General features: G+C 32.4%; 2 protein-coding genes across 3 annotated transcripts in view; both read left to right on the forward strand.

Annotated features, from left to right (window-relative positions):
- The first annotated feature begins 318 nt into the window (after window positions 1-318).
- Window positions 319-15,348, forward strand: LOC128186652 (integrin beta-3-like). 2 transcript variants are annotated; one of them, XM_052856487.1, is made up of 23 exons: window positions 319-423; window positions 781-872; window positions 2,914-3,012; window positions 4,124-4,205; window positions 4,487-4,621; window positions 5,046-5,136; window positions 7,986-8,070; window positions 8,428-8,514; window positions 9,392-9,475; window positions 9,655-9,732; window positions 9,852-10,058; window positions 10,515-10,600; window positions 10,753-10,801; window positions 11,126-11,278; window positions 11,520-11,656; window positions 11,949-12,070; window positions 12,243-12,352; window positions 12,570-12,656; window positions 12,753-12,885; window positions 13,222-13,296; window positions 13,646-13,690; window positions 14,480-14,649; window positions 14,777-15,348. In XM_052856487.1, the coding sequence occupies exons 1-23, from the start codon at window positions 372-374 to the stop codon at window positions 14,855-14,857; spliced, it is 2,340 nt and encodes a 779-aa protein (XP_052712447.1). In that variant the 5' UTR covers window positions 319-371; the 3' UTR covers window positions 14,858-15,348. The 2 variants fall into 2 exon arrangements, with proteins under 2 accessions (XP_052712447.1, XP_052712448.1); XM_052856488.1 differs by lacking the exon at window positions 8,428-8,514.
- A 4,715-nt stretch (window positions 15,349-20,063) lies between these two features.
- LOC128187711 (guanine nucleotide-binding protein G(o) subunit alpha) overlaps window positions 20,064-25,548 on the forward strand; it is a 29,489-nt gene continuing 24,004 nt past the window's right edge. The window contains exons 1-2 of the mRNA XM_052858196.1: window positions 20,064-20,191; window positions 20,493-20,634. The gene's annotated coding sequence lies outside the window, so the exon portion shown is untranslated. The remainder of the gene's footprint in view (window positions 20,192-20,492; window positions 20,635-25,548) is intronic.

The raw sequence follows: 25,548 nt of genomic DNA on the forward strand, positions 1-25,548 counted from the left end.
TATTGTGAAGATCTATCGTTATATATATAACATATTTAAATAAATAAGTCAATCAAATATTTCTTAGCACGAAAAAATACGCCACATATACCTTTAAGCAACATTCAACTACATATACCATATACTGAAATTTAGATTCAATGTAATTTTGATAATCCTTTGACAATCGCCTAATTAAATCATATTCTCACTTTGACTTGGACCTTACTACATTTTAACTTGAATTTAGCTAAAGAAGACGAGGATTTGCTTTTTATTTCCTATGAGCAAACTTCCTTGAAATCGCTCATTGAAGCATTGCCAAAGTAGAACCACAATTTCCTTGTTATTACGAGGATATCTCTGGACGACCGAGAGGGAGCAAATGAACGATGGCGCTCCTCGGCGTTTATTGTCAAATGGTCATCATAACTTTATTTATATGTAAGTTAAACTCATATTTTTATAAATTTAGATTTTGTTTTTTAATTGATTCTTACATATTAATTGAAAACAAGATAACCACTTAGTAAGTTCATATGTTTGCAGCTATTACAAATAGTATGTTTATAAAATTGCATGCAAATGCGATATCTAGATGGTATAGATGTTTAAGTCTTCAAAGGTTGAAAACAATATGCCCTAGATTGGTCAAAAGGTTTCAACTAAATATTAATGGGTAAAAAGATTTATTTATCAATAAATGTCCTGTCAAATAATTAACAAAGACAACAATATGCACGATTTGTTTTAATTCGACTGACTCGCTAACCATACCCTTTTCTTCGATTCTTCTAACAGCCATTCCTGGTTTGGTTTTCTGCCAGTCTTGCAATGGTTTTCGGTGTGGTAAGTGTCTGATTCGTTCCGGCTGTGCTTGGTGCAAGGATCTGGTAAGCATGCAATTCATTCAAAATATACACTTTAAGAGGGCTGGATGGTCACGTGACCATTTTAAGACTATTTCAATCTCCTTAAGAAGAAGAGCACTATAGAAAGATATAAAAAAAAAAACATTCAGATTTTAAAGTTAACATATTTGGAATTTTTCTTTACTAAATGATTGACTGCTTATGGCTTAAAATATAATATTTAAAATTGTTTGCCATATCTTATGGATAATTTTGTACAGCATCCAGCCTCCTTTGGTTCACGCCTCTATTATATACATGTAGTACCGACAATCTGATTTTTTTTTAAAAACATTTTTTTTTGTTTTATATCTTAAATAGATGTATTCAATTTGTATGAATTGATTCCTCTAGTTGAAGCTTTCATTTGCTTTAGAATTATACATCTATGTCATTTGTATAGAGTTAAGAATCCCCCCCCCCCCAAATATCTGATTTATTAGAATATCAAGGTTATGTCATTGAAAGAAAGATTCAGATCACTCATCATAGATTTTTGTTTAAAAGTTCGGAACCTTTTCCTCTATACTTGTCAAAATGCGTTAATACTTATAAGGATAGTCAAATGCCGTTAAGATACACAAATACGAATTCAAAGCACAAAGAATTTTATTGTTTAAGACCATGAAGTGGAATATTTAGCTATAAATTGTTTTTTTTAATATATGGAAAAAAATTCACATGATACTATTATGGGATTGTAATGCATGAACCGATTTTTCTGTGTGTCGGAAACTCCTTTTACTAATTTCCTGATCTTAGATTATATAACATCCATTTCGTATCGCACTATGTATCTACATCAAATTTAAACAACATGTATTACAGCCAACGGAAGCTCCGTGGAAAAAACGCATATCGGATGTGGAATGATGAACCACTTGTAAATCTTGTAAAGGCCAAATGTATTGTTAATGTTCACGACATAGGCTATCCTAAAATTATACATAATAAATGAAAAAAGTTGTTTACTATGCAATAGAGGTTTAGAATATCTGGTCAAAACAGCAGCAAGGATATGGTGTTATATTATCCCCCCCCCCCCTCTCCAATGCACGATAAATAAATATTGTAAACATGCAAAATATGTTTTCTACATTCAGAGAAAAGTGTTTTCATGCAAAGAGCTATTAATTTATTTATTTTCTATTTATCTATTGTATTTTTGAAAATGTGATTTAGATATACATGTAGGTAAAACCACTTATGCCATACAGACAACTAAGGCAAGATGCAACATAATATTTTATTTATAATATTTTAACGACGTCAACATGCACTTTATTTTAAAAGATGTTTAAGACAGGCGACTTATTTGTGTCAAAGAGTGGGTTAATTATGTTAACATGTAAGATAGTTATGTCAACATGCAAAATGATTTTATTTTTTAGTAAATTACTAATGTCAACATGCAAATTAATTTGTCAAATATATTTATGTCAACATGCCAGATAACTATTTGGACATTCGACTTATTCATTTCCATATGATAATAAAAATACTCGTTTGATGACATAAATTTTATCGCATGTTGACATTATAAGCTCGCATGTTGACAAAGATATCTTGCGTGTTAACATATTTTACTCGTATGTTAACATATTATAATACTGATGTTGCATAGTGTATGTATGACGTTTCTAAAAAGATTCGTGACATGCATGTAGGTATGATTATTTTACATGTCCATATTGACATGCTTCATTGTATGTAAATTGCAGAAATATGCTACCTTACAGGGAATATGCATAAATGATAACTTCCAAGTGATATTACATGTGAATGGTTATGTTAAATGTTTGTACATGAGCGGCTCAATATCAAGCAAAGGGACAGTGGTTTAAAATCTAAGTATGAAAACTTAAAAAAAAGAGTGCATTCTTAGTGTGCATGATCTGAGAAAAAGCATCGATGATTTTCATTTTAGGTTCACATACAAGATCTTCACAAAAATATTGAAAAATTTGAATATTTTGACAATGTTCTAGTACATGTAAAATTTAAATATCAAAATGACTTAAAGGACTACAAACTAAACCGATGCGACAGTCTGGAGAAGATGATTGGAGATGGATGCACCAACATAGTGAAGAGAGAGCCATCTCGCATCACCGTTACACAGGTGTTTTAATCAAATATTTGAATTATTTCCACTTTTTCCTATCTAAACATCTTAAATGCATTTAAAATCAGACCAATCCTTCTTGTTCTTATGGTGGCATATCTCTGCCCCTTGTGTGCAAGTTATTTTTCCATCAAATATGTCGACATGCAAGATAAATATGTTGACATGCAAGATAATTATGTCAACATGCAACATAACTATGTTGACATGCAAGAAAATTGCAATCAGATAAGAATTATACAAAATCTCAAAAATTCTCAAATATCGCCCACTTGTGACATCCAATATGCTAGATGCTACTTTTTATGTCGACATGCAACTTATTTATGTTAACATGCAAGATAAATATGCTGACATGCAAAATATTTATGTCAACATGCAACTTATTTATGTAAACATGCATCTTATTTATGTCAACATGCAACTTACTTATGTTGACATGCGAGATGAATATGTTGACATGCAACTTAGTTATGTTAACATGCGAGATAAATATGTTGAAATGCAACTTATAAGTTGTATGTCAACATAACTTAGTCGCATGTTAACATAACTAAGTTGCATGTCGACATAAAGAAGTTGCATGTTAACATAAATAAGTTGCATGTCGACATAAAGAAGTTGCATGTTAACATAAATAAGGTACATGTTGACATCAATAGGTAGCGTATCTAACATCTTAAATGTCACATGTTGGCGATATTTGAGATTTTTTATAACTCTTATTTGATTGCAGTTTTCTTGCATGTCAACATAGTTATGTTGCATGTTGACATAACTATCTTGCATGTCAACATATTTATCTTGCATGTCCACATAATTAATAGAAAAATAACTTGCACACAAGGGGTAGAGATATGCCACCATATGTTCTACTCCGTGTTGAAGTGTTTCATACCGAAGCAAAAATAGAATTGATTGTAACGGAATTTAACTTGAATAAGTTAAAAATTTGTCAACAGTCATATAATTTCGCGAAATGCTAGTTTTCTTGACTCATTATTTTTGTGAAGTATAATAATAATAACAATTCTAAACCGTTTAGTCTGCTTTGAGATTTGAGCTCGAGGCATATAATTAAAAAATTAAAAATGTCATCTACTCGTAGAATGACGATTTCTCTGATGGGGGACCGGGATTGGAGGCTGTTCAGATAAGGCCACAGAGGGTGAAAATTCAGCTGACACCTAGTGCGTTATTCAAGGGCTAGATTAAACTCACTTACGAAACGATGTGTGAATGTATACTATAAACGAACTTTTTCTTGGTTCATATTAGAAAAATGGTTGTAATTGGTAATTTCACAGCAATCAATGTTGAAAGTTGTCATTGATTTAGACAACTTGATTATACATGAGACTTGAGTTAGATACAGTATGATATTTGAACCAATCTTTTAACAGCAAAATGTTGAATTTTAATGTCAGGAAATTGTTGTGTCCTTATTCTATTATAATGTTGGCATTTTCAGACGATGCCGAAGTTAGGCTTCCAATTTATTATAAAATTGCTCGTAATTTTCCACTGGATGTGTACTTTTTAAACGACCCCTCCTACACAATGAGGTTTCTAATTCAACGTCTCAACGAGCTTGCCAACAGTATTGGTAACTATTTCTATAATAAGTACAAATTCATTATTTAGATATAAAGAACAATTTAGTTCAATTCAATGTGATTTATTCAATGAAAACCCATGGAAATGACACAAGAGATACTAGTTTTGTTTTTATATGTTTATTGTAGCAAATTCTGAAAAAGTTAGACTAGACAATTAAGGTTTTGGAGAACTAAAAGTCTCTTTTTTTAATTTTGGTTATTTACATGTATTTTTTAAATAAATAAGAAGTTTAAAGCTTTTGGTTTGCATAATACATGTATATCATTTAACGTAGAAGAAAAGACATTGCAGAGCAAATCAATCAAATTATGATTTTAATTTTTATTGAATTTTCCCCCCTGAAACTGTTAATGTTCTAAAAGTGATCTTGATGGGTGCAAAAAATAAACATTGTTTGTCTGTTGTTAAAGCTGATGACATTTCATTGCTAACTACTGACTTCCGGTTTGGTCTTGGTACTTCCATGGAGAAAAACATTTTGCCATTTACTGACCCAAAGGGGTAAGTTAATATAACGTTTTCAAGGAAATTGTAACAACGTGCATTAATCAAAGTACTGAGAGTACTGAAAAACGGGGTCTTGAAAGTTTGAATTTGTAATTGTACTTGATTTCCTCGAATATGCTTCCAAAAATTATGAGTTTGAATTAGTTACTTTAATCTACGTTAATACGGCTTTTTTGCAATTGTCTGATACTTCGTACTTTGCCCAATTTTTACTCAATCCCGGCCTTCATAATTGTAGAAAATTGACACAACGGTATTTTATGTAAAATGAATTTTTTTAAAATTACTACTAACTGGGAAAATCAAAACAACTATATCAAGGAAGATAATTTAAATCATTAGATTTATTCAATTTTGTGATCCCAGAGAATATCCACAAGTCGGACGGTATCCGTTATACAAGGTTTATGAAAACCTCGAAAACTCTCAAACTGCTGAATTAACAAACAAAGTTAATATTTGTATACTGATAACAAACACAGGCACCTGACGTTAGAAAAATTTCTTTTTACAATAAGATTCCAAGTACTCTAACAATAAAAAGGTTTGTCACAACCGCCATTTTGATTTTTTAGACCGACTTATCTGACACGATTTTCTTGTAGCGATTCATGCAAAATTAATAGGTCCGTTTGCCACTTACTACTTTTTTGTGTAAACTCGAACATCACCTACACGAATTACGATACAACCGCCCCGTTAATTAAAAATCATTCTCCGAAAATCAGAGACATACATAACAGAGATTGGCAACTCCGCAATTAGCGTGTAAATGTTACGGGACTAACCTTACTTTGAGCACTACAAGTGCAACAGGAATCTTGTATAAGTCATTAAATTTGAACCTGATATTGAACATGAACCTGTCAATATGTTTAAGAATGTTTTATTTATGAAACATCTACAAAAACTCGTGATATAGCTTTTAAATTACTTTTTTAAAACTTATTGACTTTTCACAAAGTAATGGTAATGGTAATGCATTTCTTTACTCATGTAATGGTAATGTAATGCATTACTTCAAGAAAATGAAGTAATGGTAATGATAATTTAATGCCCTAATTCATGAAAAATGGTAATGTAATGCATTACTTTACAATGTAATTCACCCCAAGCCTGATTCCAACTAAACCGGACAACATGAACATTAACATTTAACTTGATTCTTCAATCGATAAGATTGTATATTTTATTTGATGTATTTGTCACCCAAAATGTATAATCTACATGTATACAGATTTTGCTTACCGTCCATTGTTCAAAATTTAAATCCAGTTTAATTAATTAAAGAGCCAACGAACGAGAAGGCAAATTCAGACCTGTTTTTATTTTCTATGTACAAAATTCCTTCAGAGACGAACAGCAGTCATACCGCAAGTAGACTGGAAGCCAATGAAACACCTATTTAATATGTAAGACATCTTTTAATATGAAAGACATCTTTGTATAATCCGTTCTAATTTTAACTTCAGCCTGCGCATGAAGTTCGGTAGTATTCAGGTGAAAGATTGTCAAAAAAAAAATCACGACTTTTCAAAAATGGCACATTGCGTTTGGGAATTTTACTTTCGATTCAACCTTCAACCTCATCTATTGATAAATGAGCTTGTACACCAACTGAATCGTCAAAGGCGTTGTGCATTCAGTTATGTAACTCATTCTACATTTGAACCCGAGCAAGAATATTTTGATCAATAAAACTATTTGTTTATTTTCTAAATAAAATTTGGTTTATACAAGAGGACTTAAAAAGATTTAATGCGTGTTTTTATTATATATATTTACTGAAATGCATGAAAACTTTCTGCACTATTTTCTTACGCACAGATTCAATTCATGTGTTCTACGCGTGCCTTCCGGTTTGAGACTTCGGCTGACAGTAAACTAATAGACGGGGTCACGTGACCCCGTCTAAAAACCAAAACGTCTAATGATGTTGGAAAGGCAAACGTTCATGTTGAACACAAATTCAAACTAATCATAAAAATTTATGTGATGCAATAATTTTTTAATTTTTTATAGCATTCTGTCAATATGTGGAATATTTTTTTTTTCAAATATGTTTAGTGATTTGATTTATTATTTCCAACTGTTAAAAAGCTACAGCAAATTTTTAATTATATATATGTACATTTCTTTAAGAAAAAATAAAATAAACCATTGCCAAGTGAGATATATATTTACCTAATATCGAACTTTTATTCAATGGGTAAATGATCAGTAATTAGATGTTCTTGGTAATGTTTAGACGATATCAATGACGTCTTAATGGTTAAGACGAAGATATTAATAATGAAATATTAATATCAGTTATATGTAAGAATCAAAGGTTTATATAAAGGTCTGGCCATGCTTCTTTATATTTCATACACGAACAAAGCTATGTGTAAAACCCAAAAAATCACTCAAAGCTTGGGGTAACCGTTGTTAGGTTACCAAGGCTCAAAAACAGCAAATCTTATATACTTTGAAGCCACATTATAAAGTTGTGCCCCCTAATTTAAACTATCTAAAACATAAAGCAATCACTGTCATAAAGTCAGTTTTAATTTCATAGAGGAAAATTGGTTGACAAGCCAATTCTTTTAAAATGTAACCATGGAGAAAATCCTGTATTATTTTCCTAAAATCCTATTGGAATCTTATTGACAATAGGATAAAAGTTTTTCTACAGAATCTATAACAGGAACAGGAATAGGAATTTAAACGATTTTGGTGGAAACTGTAGGTGTTAAAAAATGTCAAAACAGCACAGCACTGGCATAACTATCTGACACATTGTAATTCGCTAATTTGTTGTAATATTGCATTATTTTCAATGTATATTCATGCTTCATTTTCAGTCTGATGTACTCTTGTACCAATTGCGATCCACCTTATTCCTTTATTCACCGCCTATCCCTTACTAGGGATGTTGAAGATTTCAAGGTAATATGTTCCATCGTGTCTGCAAAAGTCTCTTCACCCCTTACTCGCTCAATTTTGACAACTAAAGTATATAATTGTTGGGGATTTTTTGTTGGTGTAATACAATTCAAAGGCACACTTGTCTCGATTTGTTTTATGTAAATGTTATTCAAGAAATGAATAAATAAGCAAATAAAGAAAATTTCATTTGAACAAAAATTCAAGTTAAAATAATCATACAATCATTAGGATAATTATTAAATAAATGAAATAAACACAAACATTCTGAAGAAGAATAAATTCACGTGGATATTTTTTTCTTTATGGATTTTTACAAGTTTTACAATTAAAAAATCTCAAAAATTCCGTCTAATCTAGGTTGCCATAAGTAAAGTTAATACAACGGGAAACTTTGACATGCCTGAGGGTTTGCTCGACGGATTAATGCAAGTCATGGTCTGTGGGGTGAGTAATTCTATTTTTCCTGTCTTTGCACCATGCAGTAGTTATATGAATCCAGGGGGATTTTTAGTCTAGATATATAGGACGAAGCATGTATGTGGTTTTACTTTTACCACAACTTTGAGAATTTTGCTCGAGAAACCTACATGCCACTGCTGTCTGAATCCCAAAGCTTTTCATGAATAAGTACCAAAAAAATTACAAATTTTGTACACGTATAAATATGCATGTTGTCCGTAACATTTAGTGTTTCTTTCTGTGATGAATGAAAACAACACCCATGTTTGACACTTGTGCTTATTTTTAAAATCGATGGTTGACATGAATATATTTCATTGTTTGCATAAAATACACTTGGTTTGAACACATCTTAGTATCCCAATTGAACATGTCGTTGTCAATTGATGTTGATAATCTTAAAAGTAAAACTGTGTGACTTATCCAGAGTTTTTCAAAGCGTTTATTTTATGGTGTGGGAAATAAATAAATGGGGAAACAATGTTTTCGTTACGCGATTGACTCTAGAAGTGCAATTCGCTAAAAACATAATATCTCTTAATAAGTATTTAGATGAAGTAAAATTATGATAGCTTAAAATGTTTAAAGGAAAATAAACGTCCTTTGTATTTTGAAAAGAAAAATTATGACATATGATTATTCACCAAATTGAATTATTTATTTAGACATATTAACAATCCAGTAGACCACTGGTTGCTAAAAGTAATTATATTTATGGTAATTAGAGAGCTTACGGTGTTGCGCAACTCCGTAATTTGGTGTCTTTTGATATGTACATGTATAGTGTACTTGCATAAATCTCTTGTTTGAACACGTTGCTTAATAGCCATGCATGCACAATATATTTGATATTTGATCAAAGGATAGGATTGGTTGGAGAAACAAAGCCAGAAAAATGGTGATTTATGCCTCGGATATTCAATTCCACCAGGCAGGGGATGGAAGGGTATTTATCATCAACGCGATGTTTGCCATAAAAGCTAATAAAGAATCAACATGTTCAATATGATAACCAAATGAATCAACATCTTTAATATGATAACCAAATAAACATTTTTATATTTCTGTGTAACAAAAGTTGATATGCTTATCATGCAACTATCGATGTTTCTACTTACATTTTAGTTGGCCGGGATTTTAGAACCCAATGATTGCATGTGCCATATGGATAGCACTGGAAAGTACTCCAAAGCAGAGATTCAGGTAACCAGTTCAGCAGTATCCAACCCTGTGTCACGTGATAAAATAATTCATTTGTTTTAGGAGTTTGAAGAGGGAAGGAGGATACACTTTTTGAAGAAAAAAAATGTTTTCATTTTTAGGACTATCCGTCAGTTGGACAAATTATACAGAAAGCACGGGAGAACAACATAAATATTCTGTTTGTTATTGGTGGTGATGAGTCTGAACGTGTTCGAACCACCGTCTACAACAGTTTGGCCGCCGCTTTACCGGGAGGGATTGACTTTGCGGCGGAATTAGACACCACATCTTCTAACATCATCCAAATAATCGGCGAAAGTTATAGGGTATGATTTGATTTCTGAAACAGAAATTCACTCATTTCCCAGTGTACACCTCATTGAAAATGGGATGCCTCGGCTGTATATGAATCGCAACCTTCATTTCATTTTGAGTAGTAAATGAACTTTTCCCGATTTCAGTAATAATAGACTGAAGAGAAGATTAATGAACAGTAAATGGGAAATATATTGTTTTTAAACTTTTTTGACATTCGTCATTAAAACGATGTTTGAAAAATTAGTATATAATTGTAGTAAAGTTTTACTCCACGTTTTAGTTTTTGTTATCGATTTCATATTAAACATATTTACAATTTTGTTCAAGCAATTTGTTCAAAGAATTTAAGAGAAGAATAGCAATGCAGATGTAAAAGTAAATGGGTAATTATTATACCAAGAATGCAAGGCAAAAGTAAAACCAAGTGAAATTTTGTAGTCCAGAACTAATGGCTTTTTTTTCAGAGATTACGAGATACGGTGAAGATGGTTTCAAGTCTTCTTCCGAAGGAAATCATGCTTAAAATTTATTCAGATTGCAACTCTGATGGGTACATCTCTCTCTCTCTCTCTCTCTCTCTCTCTCTCTCTCTCTCTCTCTCTCTCTTTTTTAAAGTCCAGGACTAACCTTGAAATTCTACAAATGTACATGTAGTACAATGCTAATTGAAATATTGCTTCAGGTGTATAAAATTTATTTCAGGCGCTTTAACCTGACAAATTTGTGCACGGTCTTGAATTTTAATCAAACAGTAAGCATTTATACAACTTTTATAATAATAATTAATACTTTTTTGATCAAGTATATAAGCACTGTGCATGTGCAATTTTTATCATTTAAAAAAAAAAGAGGGCTTGATGGTCTTGATGGCTATTTTTAGACTATATAAAAGTCTTTGAGACGAAGATCTCTGTATAGAAAAATATTCAAATAAAATATGGGGATCTTTACTAAATAATAAGGTCAATGGCTAAAAATTAAAATTTTAAAGTACATGAAGATCTGATGGATGATATAATGAGCATCCGGCCTTCTAATATCATCTTTAGAAAAAAAAACCTTATTAATTACATTGCTTACTTTTGACGCTTCCATTCAATCTAACCTAAATACATGCCCCGAGGAGAGAAACAGTTCCTTTGCGATATTTCCAGAGGGGTTGGATGAGCGGGTCACTGTAAACCTGGAACATGCGTGTGGATGTGATTGTCAAATGGAACCGGAAGCGGTAAGAAGTCAAGTATCACTGAGGTAAAATGCCTTTAAAAAACTAATTGTGCATATAGTGTGTATCATGACAAATTGTGCAAAACCAGATTTGATTTGATTTCTACTTGTACGCAGTATTTTCTGTTCGTAGAATGTACAAGTGTTATGAATTTTTTCTAACATGAACGAAATATATATGGTAGTAAATAGAATGACAATAAAAAACGAAGCACTATCAAAATGCCTATTACTGTATATAGGAACCTAAAAGTTCGAAGTGTAATGGGAGAGGACGATACGAGTGTGGGATCTGCATCTGTGACCCTGGGTGGACCGGAGAGAGGTGTGACTGTGACGAGAGGGGGTCCGTGGCAGAGGCGTGTGGTACAGAACAAGGGTAGATGATTTAAATTACATCGCCCTTAATATGATATTTGATCCAAACAGTTAAAGAGCTATAACCCCTAAACACGTCTTCTTATGCAAAGGAAAATTACAATTTTTGGTTTTTTTTATTTATACATAATTGAATTTGATTGATAATGTGACCTTAAGTTTTAGGCTTAAAGATAAACGTTTATTGTTGAAAATGGGCTAAAATTGGATGAAAAGGACAAATGTGTTCTTAGTTACTATGTACAAATAATCATATATTTTTTCAATATCCCCTTCCCCAAATATTCTTTCAGAATCTGCAGCGGTGTCGGAAACTGCACGTGTGGAAAATGTGAATGTTCTCCGGGTTTCGACGGAGAAAAGTGTGAATGCAGTGACCGGAACTGTCGCTCTTACAATGGTTTGTTATGTGGTGGTAAGTTTTGACCTTGAATTAATATAATTAATAAATTATGGCATTAATTCAAGTATCTATCTGTACATCAATTAAAAAGACTAGATGTTATTGTAAAATTAACACATGTTCCTCCACAATTAGTTTCAAAAGAAATCTTTATTAAAAAGTTTATTCAAATTTTAACACTAAGGACCAACTAATGGCAATTGTGACTGTGGAAAATGCGCTTGTTATTCGAATTTTACCGGGGAGACTTGCGAATGTTCGACATCCACGGGCATGTGTATGACCGAAAATAATGTAAGTGATGAATAAAGCTACCTGCATCTTAATTCACACCACTTACCTCAATTATAGTCTTTGACAATGTGACAATGAACTGCTTGGAGCGTGCATGAGCAGTACTTGTTTGATGTTTTTGCATACTGTTGAGTGGTTTTTATTTACTAGAACTAAATGTATGATAAAATATATTTTTTGATGTAGGAATCTTAGAGTATGTTTTTGTTTGATTTAGACTCTTTGCTCAGAAAATGGCATTTGTGAATGTGGAGAATGTATTTGCAGCGCAGGATTTACAGGAAACCATTGCGAGCGATGCAAGGTAAACTTAAGGATTTTTTACAGCACCATGATGAACCCTTGTGAAAATATTTGTGTTAGTTGATTATATTATATTTGCATTGAACTGAATTTACAGAACTGTCCTGCAATCTGTGAAATTCAGTACAATTGTGTTGAATGCGCTGGATTTAACCAGGGACTTTACAATCAGAGCATATGTGATCAAAGATGTAAGAATGTTGAGATCGTTTCTCTCTTACAGGAAGCATGTAAGTATCCAGGGTTTTTTTTTAAACGATAAAGGTAAGAATCAAGGAGGTCAGATCAGATTCTTACTTAAATATAAAGATATGATTTTAGCCACAAACTATTATTTAGGGGGGAAAATCTAATGTATTTGCTGTAGAAATTAAATATCTTCCTAAATCTTAATTCAAAGCTCTTCTTCTAAAGAAGATTAATATAGTCAAATCAAAATGGCCACTTCCACCCAGCTTAGTATTTAAAAAAAAACCCGATTTTGTGTCTGCTTATATGCACATGTATATCTTTCGTAAACAGTTATCATGTGAGCATCTGATTTGATATAAATGTCCATACTTTAGCATTTAGTAAAGACCTGACCATAACGGGTTGTGTCCTACGAGACAGATTTGGATGCATCATCAAGTTCAATGTCCGTAAGTGGTACTAGTACTTTGTAAAATGTTCAAAAAATTAATAATTGTTTAAAACCAAATTAATTACTGTATTTTTGAATTGATTTACTTTCAACAATAATGTATCGACATTCCAGAAATTGTATTTTCCTTTTTTTTATTACATATAAGGTTTTTTTTTTTATTGTATTTGAGTTGACAGCTCAACCCTGTGAAAAATATCAAAGTTTTTGTATTATCATAATGGTTTAATGTTTTTAAAGTGTCTTCCTCAAATTAAAGATGTTACATTAAGTTACGTGTAAGTCCAATATTTACACTTATGTTTCCTACATATACTCAATGGATCAATTTTTCTGTATATTTACAGACGATTCTGAAAATGAACAGACCATAAAAATCAAATCATTGAGAGGTGAGGTCGTCCTTTGATTTAATTTAAAAACAATATATACTCATATTATGTACAAACGGGTCGCCCTTTAAACTGGAGGTAGGTACGATGTAATCGTGGTTCTGCTATATTACATTTAAAGCAATATAATGAGCTGTATTTTTTAGAATTTTATTTTGCTGAAAAAACCTGCTAGTATGATAAGTCTGCATGTAACAAACTTCTATGATATGATAAGATTTGAAAACATCGATAATTTTTGTCAAAAGAAAGATTTCTCTTCTGAGGAATACATTTATATATAGCAGATCAATTTTTGTACAGGATGACAATAATTCAATTTTGTCCAATTAAGACTTCTCGGTGGCATTTTCCACAAAATTATGGCTTATAGAAATTTATTAAAACCATAATATTTTTGTCATTTTGATAGAAAATAACATTTTTGTAAAAAACAAATTCAACATGAAAATTGCAGCTCATATTATTTAAGTAGTAAAAATTACTCAGTTATATATTGGTTTTTCTATGACATAAAAAGTTCATTGCCTAGCCACTTACTGTGATTTAGCCAATATTCGTTAGATTTTAATTTTCGTGGATTTCGTTGTTGAGTTGATCCACAAAATAAAATGTTCATTGATAAGACATATCGAATAAGAAATCGTACTTGACTTATTGTAAAAAAAAAAATTGTAATTGTTTTATTATAAAATAATCATTGACCAAAAATTAAAAAATCATAAGCATGAAACTGACATTTAACTTATTGAAACTATAGTACCTTTGTATATGCCTATTCTTCGTCAGAGTGTCCCCCAAGCCCACCCGACCCGCTGATTATTGGGGCCAGTGTGTCAGGGGCTGTCGTGCTGATAGTCCTCCTGTGTATTCTCATCTGGAAACTCCTTACCATGTTTTATGATAATATGGAATATTCAAAGTTCGAACACGATTTGAAGAACCCGGCTTGGGAAACGGTACCTTTAAATTAAAAATCAATAATTTGACTTGAGCATTACGCATAACATTAAAATTCAATAAATGAAACATGAAAGATGTATGAAGATGTGAAAGTATATTTAAAAAAAAAACTTTGTTTTTTAGACTGAAAATCCAATCTACAAAGAATGTATAACGAGTTTCGAAAACCCCATGCGTGAAGCCAATGTTGAAGAAAGCAGTTAAGATATCTTGGAGAAAGGCAGCTTAAACTGCAGAAGTTCCTTTGAATTCTTAAAAGAAAGTTTGCAATTGAATGTAAAATAATTTTAAAAAGCATTATGTAAACACTAACAGTAACTTATTTTATTGCTTGCTAAATATCATTTTATGCATGTATATCTAGACGCGCGAATTTGAAATTTTATTATATGATATAACATATTTACATGTAACCATATAAACATAACAATTTGTAGATCGCATTAACTCTCGTTTTTTATATCATTTTGTATTTTCGGTTTAATTTATATAGCATACGTTTATTTTAATCAACCAACTGCGTTAATAAACCTTGTCGGTCTAACATGTTTAAATGTCTTCGAAGATACAGAATGCATGTACATATAAGTATATAAACAGCATACATTGTTACGTTGCATAATATTACTATTCTTGTTATCTACAGGTACGTAGCATCGTTTTTGAAAGTGGGGGGGAGGCAGACTCATCCGAAAAATCTTGACAACAAAAAAAAAAGGTTACTTTCCAAAATCCTGAACATCCTAAACCGGGGGGGGGGGGGGGGAGAGAGAGAGAGAGAGAAAAGTTACTTTTAACTTCAGTGAACTTATATTCAAATTTTAACATGTTCCCATAAAAGAGGGGGGCCAGCTCCATCTTATTTCAATTTTGTGTATGTCAATTTAAGAAAAATCTTTGCTGCCAAAAAAAATGGGGAGCCAGCCCCCCCCCCCCCCCCCCCCCCGATGCTACGTGCCTGATCTATTACAGATACTTACAGATAAATGAACTCAAAACTTGTGAATGATGAAATATGTCATTTATTTAAAAATGATGACAATAAAGAAAAATATAATAGTAGGGGGATCGTGCCCAAAAACTGTTCACATAAGATGTTAAATAATTTATCAATATGTTGATCCCCTTAATTACAGAACAACAATATTTTGTTCAAAATTGTATACAATATAATTATACAAAATAAGCAAAAAGATGGTAGCGCTCAAAAATAAAATATGCTACTAATTGTGAATTGCATAATGACAATTGGCAATTCCAAAATATCTTAAAGACAAAGAGCTCGGTATAACGTTATTGGAAAACATTTAAATCTTAAACGTAAAATATTAGGATTTTATTTTTTCTGTACTTAAAGGGGCATGGTCACGATTTTGGTCAAATTCTATTTTTATGTTTTTATTATTTACAATGCTTTAGAAATGCATTTCTAATGATCAAATAAAATTGGAGAGTCATTCGTAGAGTTATAAGCAAGATACAGGGTTCACAAGTCTTTGTCATGTAAACAAGGCCCGTGTCCTGTTTTTGTTTACATAGGTTCAATATACCAGTAAAAAATCTTTTTCCAGCCTATTTGTCTATCTTTTATTCATTTTAAAGGGTACCTGCAGTTCCGGTCAATTTTTTATATAATGGAGATCTATGTGTAAAAACATCATCCTGAAAATTTTACAGCGATCGCATAAGTAGTTTTCGAGATAATTGGGGAAAACCCTATTTCTACTCCAGATTTAAACTTAATTAAAAGCATAAATGAGACTCCTCGACAAGTTTGTGTATGGGCTATGGTACTCAGGTGATCGTTAAGGCCTGTTGGCCTCTTGATATAAAAGAATACGCTGTACATGATACCAGTTGTTGTGTAACCAAATGACGTCATTATATTTGCGATGCACTCTTTAAAATTCCAAAATCACTTTTCAATGACAACATTTTTTTTTACTTTGTGTATATTTTGTAAATTAGTTATATAATCCAAAATGAATAACCAACCACGAACGCTGACCCAAAGTTATCAAGAAGGAAGATAATGCTTTCGTAAGTATTTCATAAGAATGACGCATATTTTTACATAAGTAATCTGCACTTGTCACGAATTCAAAAGTTTAAAATACCATGATCTTAAAAGCTATTAGTTAAAACCGGGATTATATGCACGTATGCGAGCTTCAGTTTTTTCTAGATATTGAACTCAGAGAATCCAAGTTCATGCAGCTTTTAAACATACATTTACCATTTTTGAGTCGCACAGATTTCAATAAATAGCCATGCGCGTGTCTTAAGGGTGTCAGGGATTTGCCCCTTCCTCTCCCCCTCTGGAAAATAAAATTCAAATCTATTAAATTGACGTAGAGAAATTCCCGAAAATAGGATTCTGACCGCCCCCCTCCGGTAAATTTTCTAGATCCGCACGTGAATAGCGATAGAAAACAGGTGATTGTCTTATTTTGAATTCCTAGCACTTCAGCATTGTAAACAAGTGTCGTATTTAATAAAGTTATCAATGAAAGTATTCATTGTATACAACGTAATAAGAAACAGCGTGCCCGATATAGATTAACAATATTTCATTCATACTCTGTTTGTACACGTACATAGTATTAGGGATTGTGCACATCCTTTTTTTTTATTAACAGTCCTCTTCTTTAAAATAAAACGGACTGTAATGTAAAAGTTATTATAAAAAAAAAACAATACTTTTATTAACAATATTTCTTCTAATAAGGCAGAGATATTGAAAAATAGTTGATAACTCATTTTAATGAGAGGAATAAATTCTGTCCTACTATCGTGTCAAAGATTTTACTTCTGTTTATTTTATTTTTCTTCTAAATTTTAGCGCGATTTTAATCAAAATACTTTCTCGGGGTTTGAATATGGGTATTGTTTGAAAAAAACTTTTGTTAGGTTCAAATGTTGGTTAATCTCATTTACTCGTTTATCTACGTTTATGATAGTAAAAACGTCAAATGTCTTAGAGTTTTAGATAATTGAATTTCCTCACCTGTCATCTTTATTTTGCTAAAAGCATTTACAGGCATTATGTACTTCAAAGGGAATTAATTTGAAACGCTGATTGGACTTAACTCGGTTACTTTTACCAAATTGAGGGCTACTACCCGAGTGTTGATCGGGTTATAGTACAGCCGAGTGTCGATCGAGTTGTACAGTGGTCCTTATTGGTGATGCTACTTTTATTGTCGGTAATCGTCCCAAACCTTTCTGGACTGGACATTGCCGGTAAAAATCCTTACGGACATTCCGGGAATAAGGATAATTGGTGGAGAATCCGGGTACGATCCACGGACCTCGGCCAAGCGAGTTTTCCCCAAACCTCAACTTACCAAGTTGTCATGTACAAATTTTGATTATCAATAATCTAAATTTTTGTAAAGGACACTACATTCCTTTGCAATGCGCATAGTTTAATGTTATATGAATAAATACAATATCTTGGTTACATGCCTGTATTTCAAACAAGATAAAATTTATAGATACCAAGTGCGAATATCAAATTAAGGTAATGGTTCATCAATCATTTTAAAAATCGTGTAGAAAGTCAGCTAATTTACATTGGAAACACCCCCCCTCCCTCTAATTAATGTGCTTGAATAAACCAAACAAATTCTCGTTCATTTCTCAAATAAGATGAAATATGCATATAAACTGATTTCTACAACAGAAAATAGAAAAAAAATTATTCACAAGGTACAAAGTTACGCACATAGTTAAATACAAATACAAATACCAATAGGAATATAAGACAGAAATATAACACCTTTGTTAGGCTATGCGCTTATCTAATCACCAGTCTTAAACTTCCTTTTGAACAACAATGCCCGAAAATGATTTCATAATTTTTGCATGCACAATGACGGAAAGAGGAAAGCTAATTAACTTTTGAACCATTGAAAGTTGTTGTTAAAACAGGAAGTTTTGATTAATATGTAAATAAGATAATTTGACACTGATCTGTACAAAAATATACATTTTTGACCCGAGGAAATGAAATATTTTAGTAGAAAATAAATTACACGCAAATTTTAGAAGACAAAAAAAAACAACGTTGGACAATATCTTTCGGTTGGCATTTAAAGTGAGAATGAATCATAAAAATAATTAAATAAAATATTCTTCATAATTCTGCACCAAAAGGAACTGAACATAACTGTGAAATCAAAGTACTGAAGAACTGACGGGAGTTGATTTTGTCGATGTTTATTTATTTTAAAATCAATGATATGTTATTGTGCATGACAAGTACATGTAGTTTCTAATTTGTATTTGAATTACGCACATTTTTATACAACAAATTTTTGGACTTTTTCGACAAAAATGTCGAGAAACCCCCATATGAATCATGTAAAATGATATTTAAAGATAAAATTAATTCAATCCAACTATGTATCAGTAATAGAAATATTTCTCGAAAATTGTATGGATCCAAGCAATATTGAACTCTAGTCTCGTTCAACCAAACGCTCGGCTGACACAGTAAATCTCCGACAAGCAAGAGAGACTCTCTGCTTGTCGGAGATTTACGGAGACAGCCGAGCGTCGAGTTGAACGAGACTATATATTGAGCTCTGGCTTAGGAATCCATACGACTACAAAAAATATCTAAATTGTTCGTACCATTTAAAATCTGACTATTTTCAAGGTATTTATAAATAAGTTTCCTTGAAAAACAATGCTTTAGCATACATTACATCGAATTTATCAATTATTTTCAAGAACTAAGTCTTGTCAGCGGCGATGATTTGTGCTGAGGTCCAAACACTGTTTCACTTTCGGTTTGTCTGAGTAACTGCATAGGAGAGTTGATTAAAATCAACTCCAAAAAATATACATTTGTACTTACAATTGTCAATAATTTTCTGTTCGAGTACTCTCAGTACTTTGATGATTTTTCTAATTAGATTCTTGCTTCTATGGGCTTTGTGGCTTCTGTAAGTGGCTGCTAGCTACAGCCTGTTTTTTTTTACTTGGTTTGTGTTGATTTATATATGTTATTCTTAATTAAGTTTACTGACAGAATTATCATATCATTCTGCATTTCAAATGTTAAAAATAATGCCATCTTCGGAATCCCTAAGATATAATATCCTGATATCACTGATATATCATGAAACAGTGCTAGTGTAAGGGAGGAAAATGCCGTTGATTCCGACGATCGGTAGTAACTAGTGACTCTTTTATTGTACAATGGGCAGGTAAATCAAGCAGTAAATCTGAGCGATAGAGAGGAGAAGTTGGGGGTGTTTTTTTTAACTTATCTTCTTTGTTCGGACTTATTTAGAACTCCTTTCCTTTACCATATTAAAACTATTACTAGTATTCCTCTGAATCCCAACTTCCGCAATAAGGTTAATTTGCGTCCTGGAAAAATACACACTTCCGGTTTGAATGGTCAAAACAAGTATGTTACCTGTATAGGTATCGACTACCTTGATCTAACACTCGGGGCATTCGGGATAAAATATGCAGGTATTTGGATCTGACAGAGATTTTCAGTAATATCCCACATAATTACAGGTAAGATTGGTTTCTTTTCTTCGTGTAACTTTTAAAGAAAATTTTAGTAATTTAAGACAATTTTAAAACAAACTGATGATAACTTCACTATGTACAAATGTACTATGAATTTCATGGCACACAAAAAAAGCTAATTATTTACCTGAGCCCAGTTCAGAGTACAGTATTTACGTGCGAATGCATATTTTTTATGTATATATTTTTTGGTGTTAACTTGGTGTATACAAAGTTATCAGTACTATTTCTTCAGTTTTCTACCACACTTTTCATACATATTTTTTTTTTTATATATCTGTCCAAGGAATCGGGCGTTATGGTGGATCATGTCACGGAGCTATAAATCGACTGCCTGATTGACTTGGTGTGATGTGACCCCAGGGCCCGAGAGGAGCGATCGTTACCGAAAGATTAGATCACGGCCGGTGGATCAAGAAACTGTCAAAGTAAGGCAACAAATGTTTTCACATGTATACACAATGAAGCTATGTACTTGTTTACTATTTTTTTCTATTTTTGTTCCTTATTCGTGTTTGCACGTGAACGAATTTCTAGCGAAATAACAAATATTCGTTGGAGATCGGGGTGGGACAATTCCATCGTTGGATAAAGCAAACTACTGCGAAAAAAAAATGAAAGAATGTAGGCTGACCGACCCCCACTACAGTATACGTAACTGCAGATTAAAAAATTCCTTAGAAAAATTTTTGCATGGTTTTTTTTTTTCTGGCAGAGGTGTCCCTCTCTCTTTTCATGTTTCAGTTGAAAAAGCGATAAGTTTTGTCCTTTACCAGCACAAAAAACTACACACATAAAAATTACGTATCACTACAATCAGAATTTCAAGAAATTTGTATTTATGGCAATTTCAATTACTTTTTTACGTATAAATTTAATAAGCAATATAACCTGTAGTGAAGGTAATCAAGGTAAATGTATGTGAATTCGAAAAATAACCGGAACGTATCCTAATTAAGAACATCTAATTCGTCCGAAATAAAGTTGCTCGAACAAATAAATACCTGATTTGACTCTTTCAAACTGATAACACTAGTAACACATAAAGAAATAGTTTCCCTATGAAACGTGGGAAGTTTACTTTCTGATATTTGAACTCATGATACAGTATAAGGAAATAAGATGACAGTGGACCTCAATACAATTACACTGACTTTGTGAAACACACTTTTTATCTTACAGTGTCAAATCAAATCACACGAATTTTAACAACAAATGCCGGGGGGGGGGGGGGGGGGTAAAGGTAGAGTTAGGCACTAGACCTTGAAATTAATAATGCAGACTCTATAATATAAAACTTTGTTTAGAGAGACTATATTATCTTGAAAAATCTATAATTTTGAACTCCCAAAAGAGGCAGGCGAACAGGAATGTCGTATAATGAACGATGTTGTGCTTTATGCAACAAATAGAAAGCTGCAAACAAATTGTTTTTCTTGTCATATTATAGAGTACAGTGCTTTATCAAACATATCATATAAGAATATTAATAAGTTTATAAGTATTTAAAACAACTATACAAATTTGAGCCTTTTTTATAACAGGATGAAATGTCGTTGATTGTCTAGCAATATCAACGATCCCGGTTTCTGACGTGAGTCAACCCGTTTTTATGACTTTTTTTTAAAATTCTTTATTCTGAAACGATGACATATAATACATGTGTTAAAGGACAGGTGACACAATCACAAAAACATTGACCAACAAGTTGATTTGTGAGTGGGATACAATTTCTGCAAAATTTTCCTTACTACTCCCATCAGTTTCACAGCTATTGCTGAATTACTGAGCTGATAAGACGCGTGACCTCAATATGCATATCTGAAGCCTCTGAGATCGGAAACCTTCGGTGCGACGTAATAGCCGACACACTGCCCATTCGCTGTATCTTTGAATCATAGGGATTTCTGAATTGCTCTTATCTAAAATCTGAAGTCATTAACTTTTGCTCATTGCTATTAAAAGTTTGAGAACCCAGAACATAAACAGAGTTATTCTAAGCTTAGAAACCCCATTTCTGTTTCCACAGCAATTATGAATAAGAGTAAAAATTGTGACCTGTACGGTTAACTTTTCATTGATCTATATACTTCATGCTGGAAAAAATATGCCAGATGTTGGATTTGTAAAAGATAAAAATCATCAAAACCATGGAATCATTGTTTCTGAAGAAAGGATTTTGTTTTGTCAACACATAGTAAGTGATAATGTATACAGACTTTTCGTAACCAGGAATTTCACTGGATCTTAAGCACTAAATTAACCCTTATTAAGTTAATTGGACTTAATAAAGGATATTTTGATTTAAGAAGTATTACCAGAAATCCTGGTACCTGTAAGCAAATATATTTGTAAATTTCTTTAGTTCCACAAAATCAGGGGTCTACCTTAAATCTCAATACTAATAACTGAAACATCTTTTAATTTCATTTTTAGTATGGTATTTGATCATGTTTGTTTATTGAAATTTAATTAAAAGAACTATAGATATATACCAATTTTCATAATCAGTAAATACTGAAACAGTAGTTTCTTAACATAGTATTCAGGTTTTAAAATCGTATTAATCTCAGACTCCTTGAATTTTATCCAAATGTAATTTGATCTTTTGGTAGTACTTCTGAGTTGTGTATAATTTATTCTCTATTGATCAAACCTAAGAAAAAAAAGCCCAAAAACGAGCTGTTATGCACACTGATTACTTCTTATATACTGACATTAGATTCAGATGGACAATGGATTATTTTTTTTTTTACAGCAACACCAATTGTTACAAATAGTACACAAAAAAGGATTTATATGTGATATAATAAAAATCTAACTCATCATGCTCCCAGTTGAGTTTTTTTTAAAGAAAAAAAAAATATTTAGATTAATATCAACTTATTCAAATCAATGTTTTGGATCTGCAAGATTGGATTAATATGCATATTATTCAAACAATATATTTCAAACTTTACTGAATACTGACAATCTGAGCAAGTAGTTGCCTATCTGGCTGACAGGATGATAATCTGCAATAAATGATTATCAATCACTGAATCTTCAGATTCATTCTAATTTAATTACTTTTTTTCAATTCCTATTACCACTATCTTATGTACATGTAATCTTGTACATTCTATAATCTTATTACTTTGTTTTTAGGAGAGGGTTCATACACTAAACTTTTCAATAAAATATGCTTTTAATAAATTCACTTTAATCTGATATTGCTTTATTTCAAAATCATCATTTGCAACACAAATACACTATCCTGTACGTGTAAATAAATCCTCGTCCATTGCTCTGTTTACTATGTAGCCGATAGCTGACTATGTCATCTTTGACGAATAACGCACAGGGGTTTCTTATCTCATTAAAGATCGGCAAAACTCGGAGATCTGCTGCAGCTGGGATTTTCAGCACACTTAATTGAGCTGTGTGTTCTTATCTGATGCTAGTCAAATGGAAAAATTGTTATAAACTGATTTATATTTATCAAAGAAAATGTTTTTAGTAGAAAATGATTTTGTGTCACCTGTCCTTTAACAAACATTTAAGAACAACAGACGTACAGGTGTAAATAGTCAAAAACATATAATACATGTATTAACAAACATGTAAGAACAACAGACGTACAGGTGTAAATAGTCAAAAAATAATCTAAACCCCCGATAATTAAAATGAGGATAAACGGACAATGGTAATCTACACGGTTTCATACCTCTGTTCCATTCAAAGCTTTATCAGGCACGTAGCATCGTTTTTGAAAGTGTGTGGGGGGGGGGGGGGGGGGGGGCATGCTCAAAAAATCTTGACAAGCAAAAAAAAAAAAAGAGCAAATTTTAGCATTGTCGAAAATCTTCAAAATCCTAATCCGGGGGGGGGGGGGGGGGGGGGGGCTGGCGTAGTATATCCATTACTTCAATTTCACTCCTAATTTCCTTATTTTCATAACAATTTTTTTACATACTCCCAAAAAAGTAGGGGGGGCAACTCCATGAAAATTCATTTTTTTATTTGTAAATTAAAAAAAAAATTGTTGCGGTGAGAAAAAGTGGGGGTGGGGGGGGGGGCAGGCCCGATGCTACGTGCCTGTTTATAATGTCATCTTTTTACCTATTAAGTATGTCATGTTGCGACTCAATTCCGAACTGACATAGTATACAGTATTCTGTATATTTAATTTCACTCAGGTGACCTATTGCAATTGGTCTTTGTCCGTCGTGCAACTTTTTTACATTTTTAACTTCAAGAAATCCACAAGGCCAATTGTTACCAGTTTTGTGTGAAGCATCTCTATGGAAGGAGGAATCTTAATTGGGAAATTCATGACTCTTCCACCCCAGGGCACCATAGGCGGGGGAAAATATGCAAAAAAAAACCTACAGTTTCAAAAATCTTCTCTACTATCACACATGTAGGGGAAAAACTAAATGCATGGGTATGATTCCATGAAGCCCTCTACCAAAATTGTGAAATTCATGGTCCCAGGGTTAGGGGTCAGATCCTGGTGGGGGAGGGGGCGGGGGGGGGGGGGACATGACCATACATATACTCCGAGCGAGATTCCTCCCACTCTGCTACCCCCTCACACCCCAAATTTTCATGAAGTACTAGTATTGTTTTCTAAACATCAAAAGTTAGAGGAAGAGAAGGGTTTAGATTTCAATATGAAGCTTAATATGCAAACATGAGACTCGGTCGAAAGGACTATGGTACTCAGGTGACCATGCATCAAGGCCTGTGGGCTTCTTGTTTAAGTTCATAATGTGTCAAAAAACAGTGGGTGATAGATTTTCATTTTGACAGGTTATTTTAATTGTTAGAGTATTTTTATGAAATTTTAACTATCTTAAAAAAAAAGATCTATTCAGCTATCTAAGGAAAAAAATTCATTTAATAATACTTGTTAATCAAAGCATACATGTATATATGATAAGTATTTATACTCAGTTTTCAGAAGGGGGGGGGGGAGTATACAACCGATCGCCACTTATTTTTTAAACAAATTCTAAACTCTGTCCCGAGTTTCTGCTTCTACCACATTCTGCTTAATATATCGATAATCAAAAATACCTTTTTACACAAACACAAACTACCTTCATGAATCCACTAGAATAAAAAAGTCCATATTTTCTGTTTTGAAACGTCCCCTCTACCGCTTCAGTTTCCTATACTCAATCAAATATAGAAAGTCAACGGGGATTTTGCATTGCAGAAGACGTGAAAAGTACCCGGTTGATAACGTTGAAAAATTGTGCTAGGTGTCCCGAGTTCTTCCGCATTGAGAAAATATGTCAATTGCAACATTTCTGATTAAGAATCTCCGTAAGAAATTTGTTTTCGTTCATGTCAAT

The sequence above is a fragment of the Crassostrea angulata genome, chromosome 6, assembly GCF_025612915.1.
Source record: "Crassostrea angulata isolate pt1a10 chromosome 6, ASM2561291v2, whole genome shotgun sequence".
Lineage (NCBI taxonomy): Eukaryota > Metazoa > Mollusca > Bivalvia > Ostreida > Ostreidae > Magallana > Magallana angulata.

Coding starts and splice junctions, on each gene's coding strand:
- LOC128186652 (XM_052856487.1), top strand. CDS start 372: ATGGCGCTCCTCGGCGTTTATTGTCAAATGGTCATCATAACTTTATTT. Junction 9,476..9,654: donor ACCAGGCAGGGGATGGAAGG/GTATTTATCATC, acceptor CTTACATTTTAG/TTGGCCGGGATTTTAGAACC. Junction 10,802..11,125: donor TCTTGAATTTTAATCAAACA/GTAAGCATTTAT, acceptor TTAATTACATTG/CTTACTTTTGACGCTTCCAT.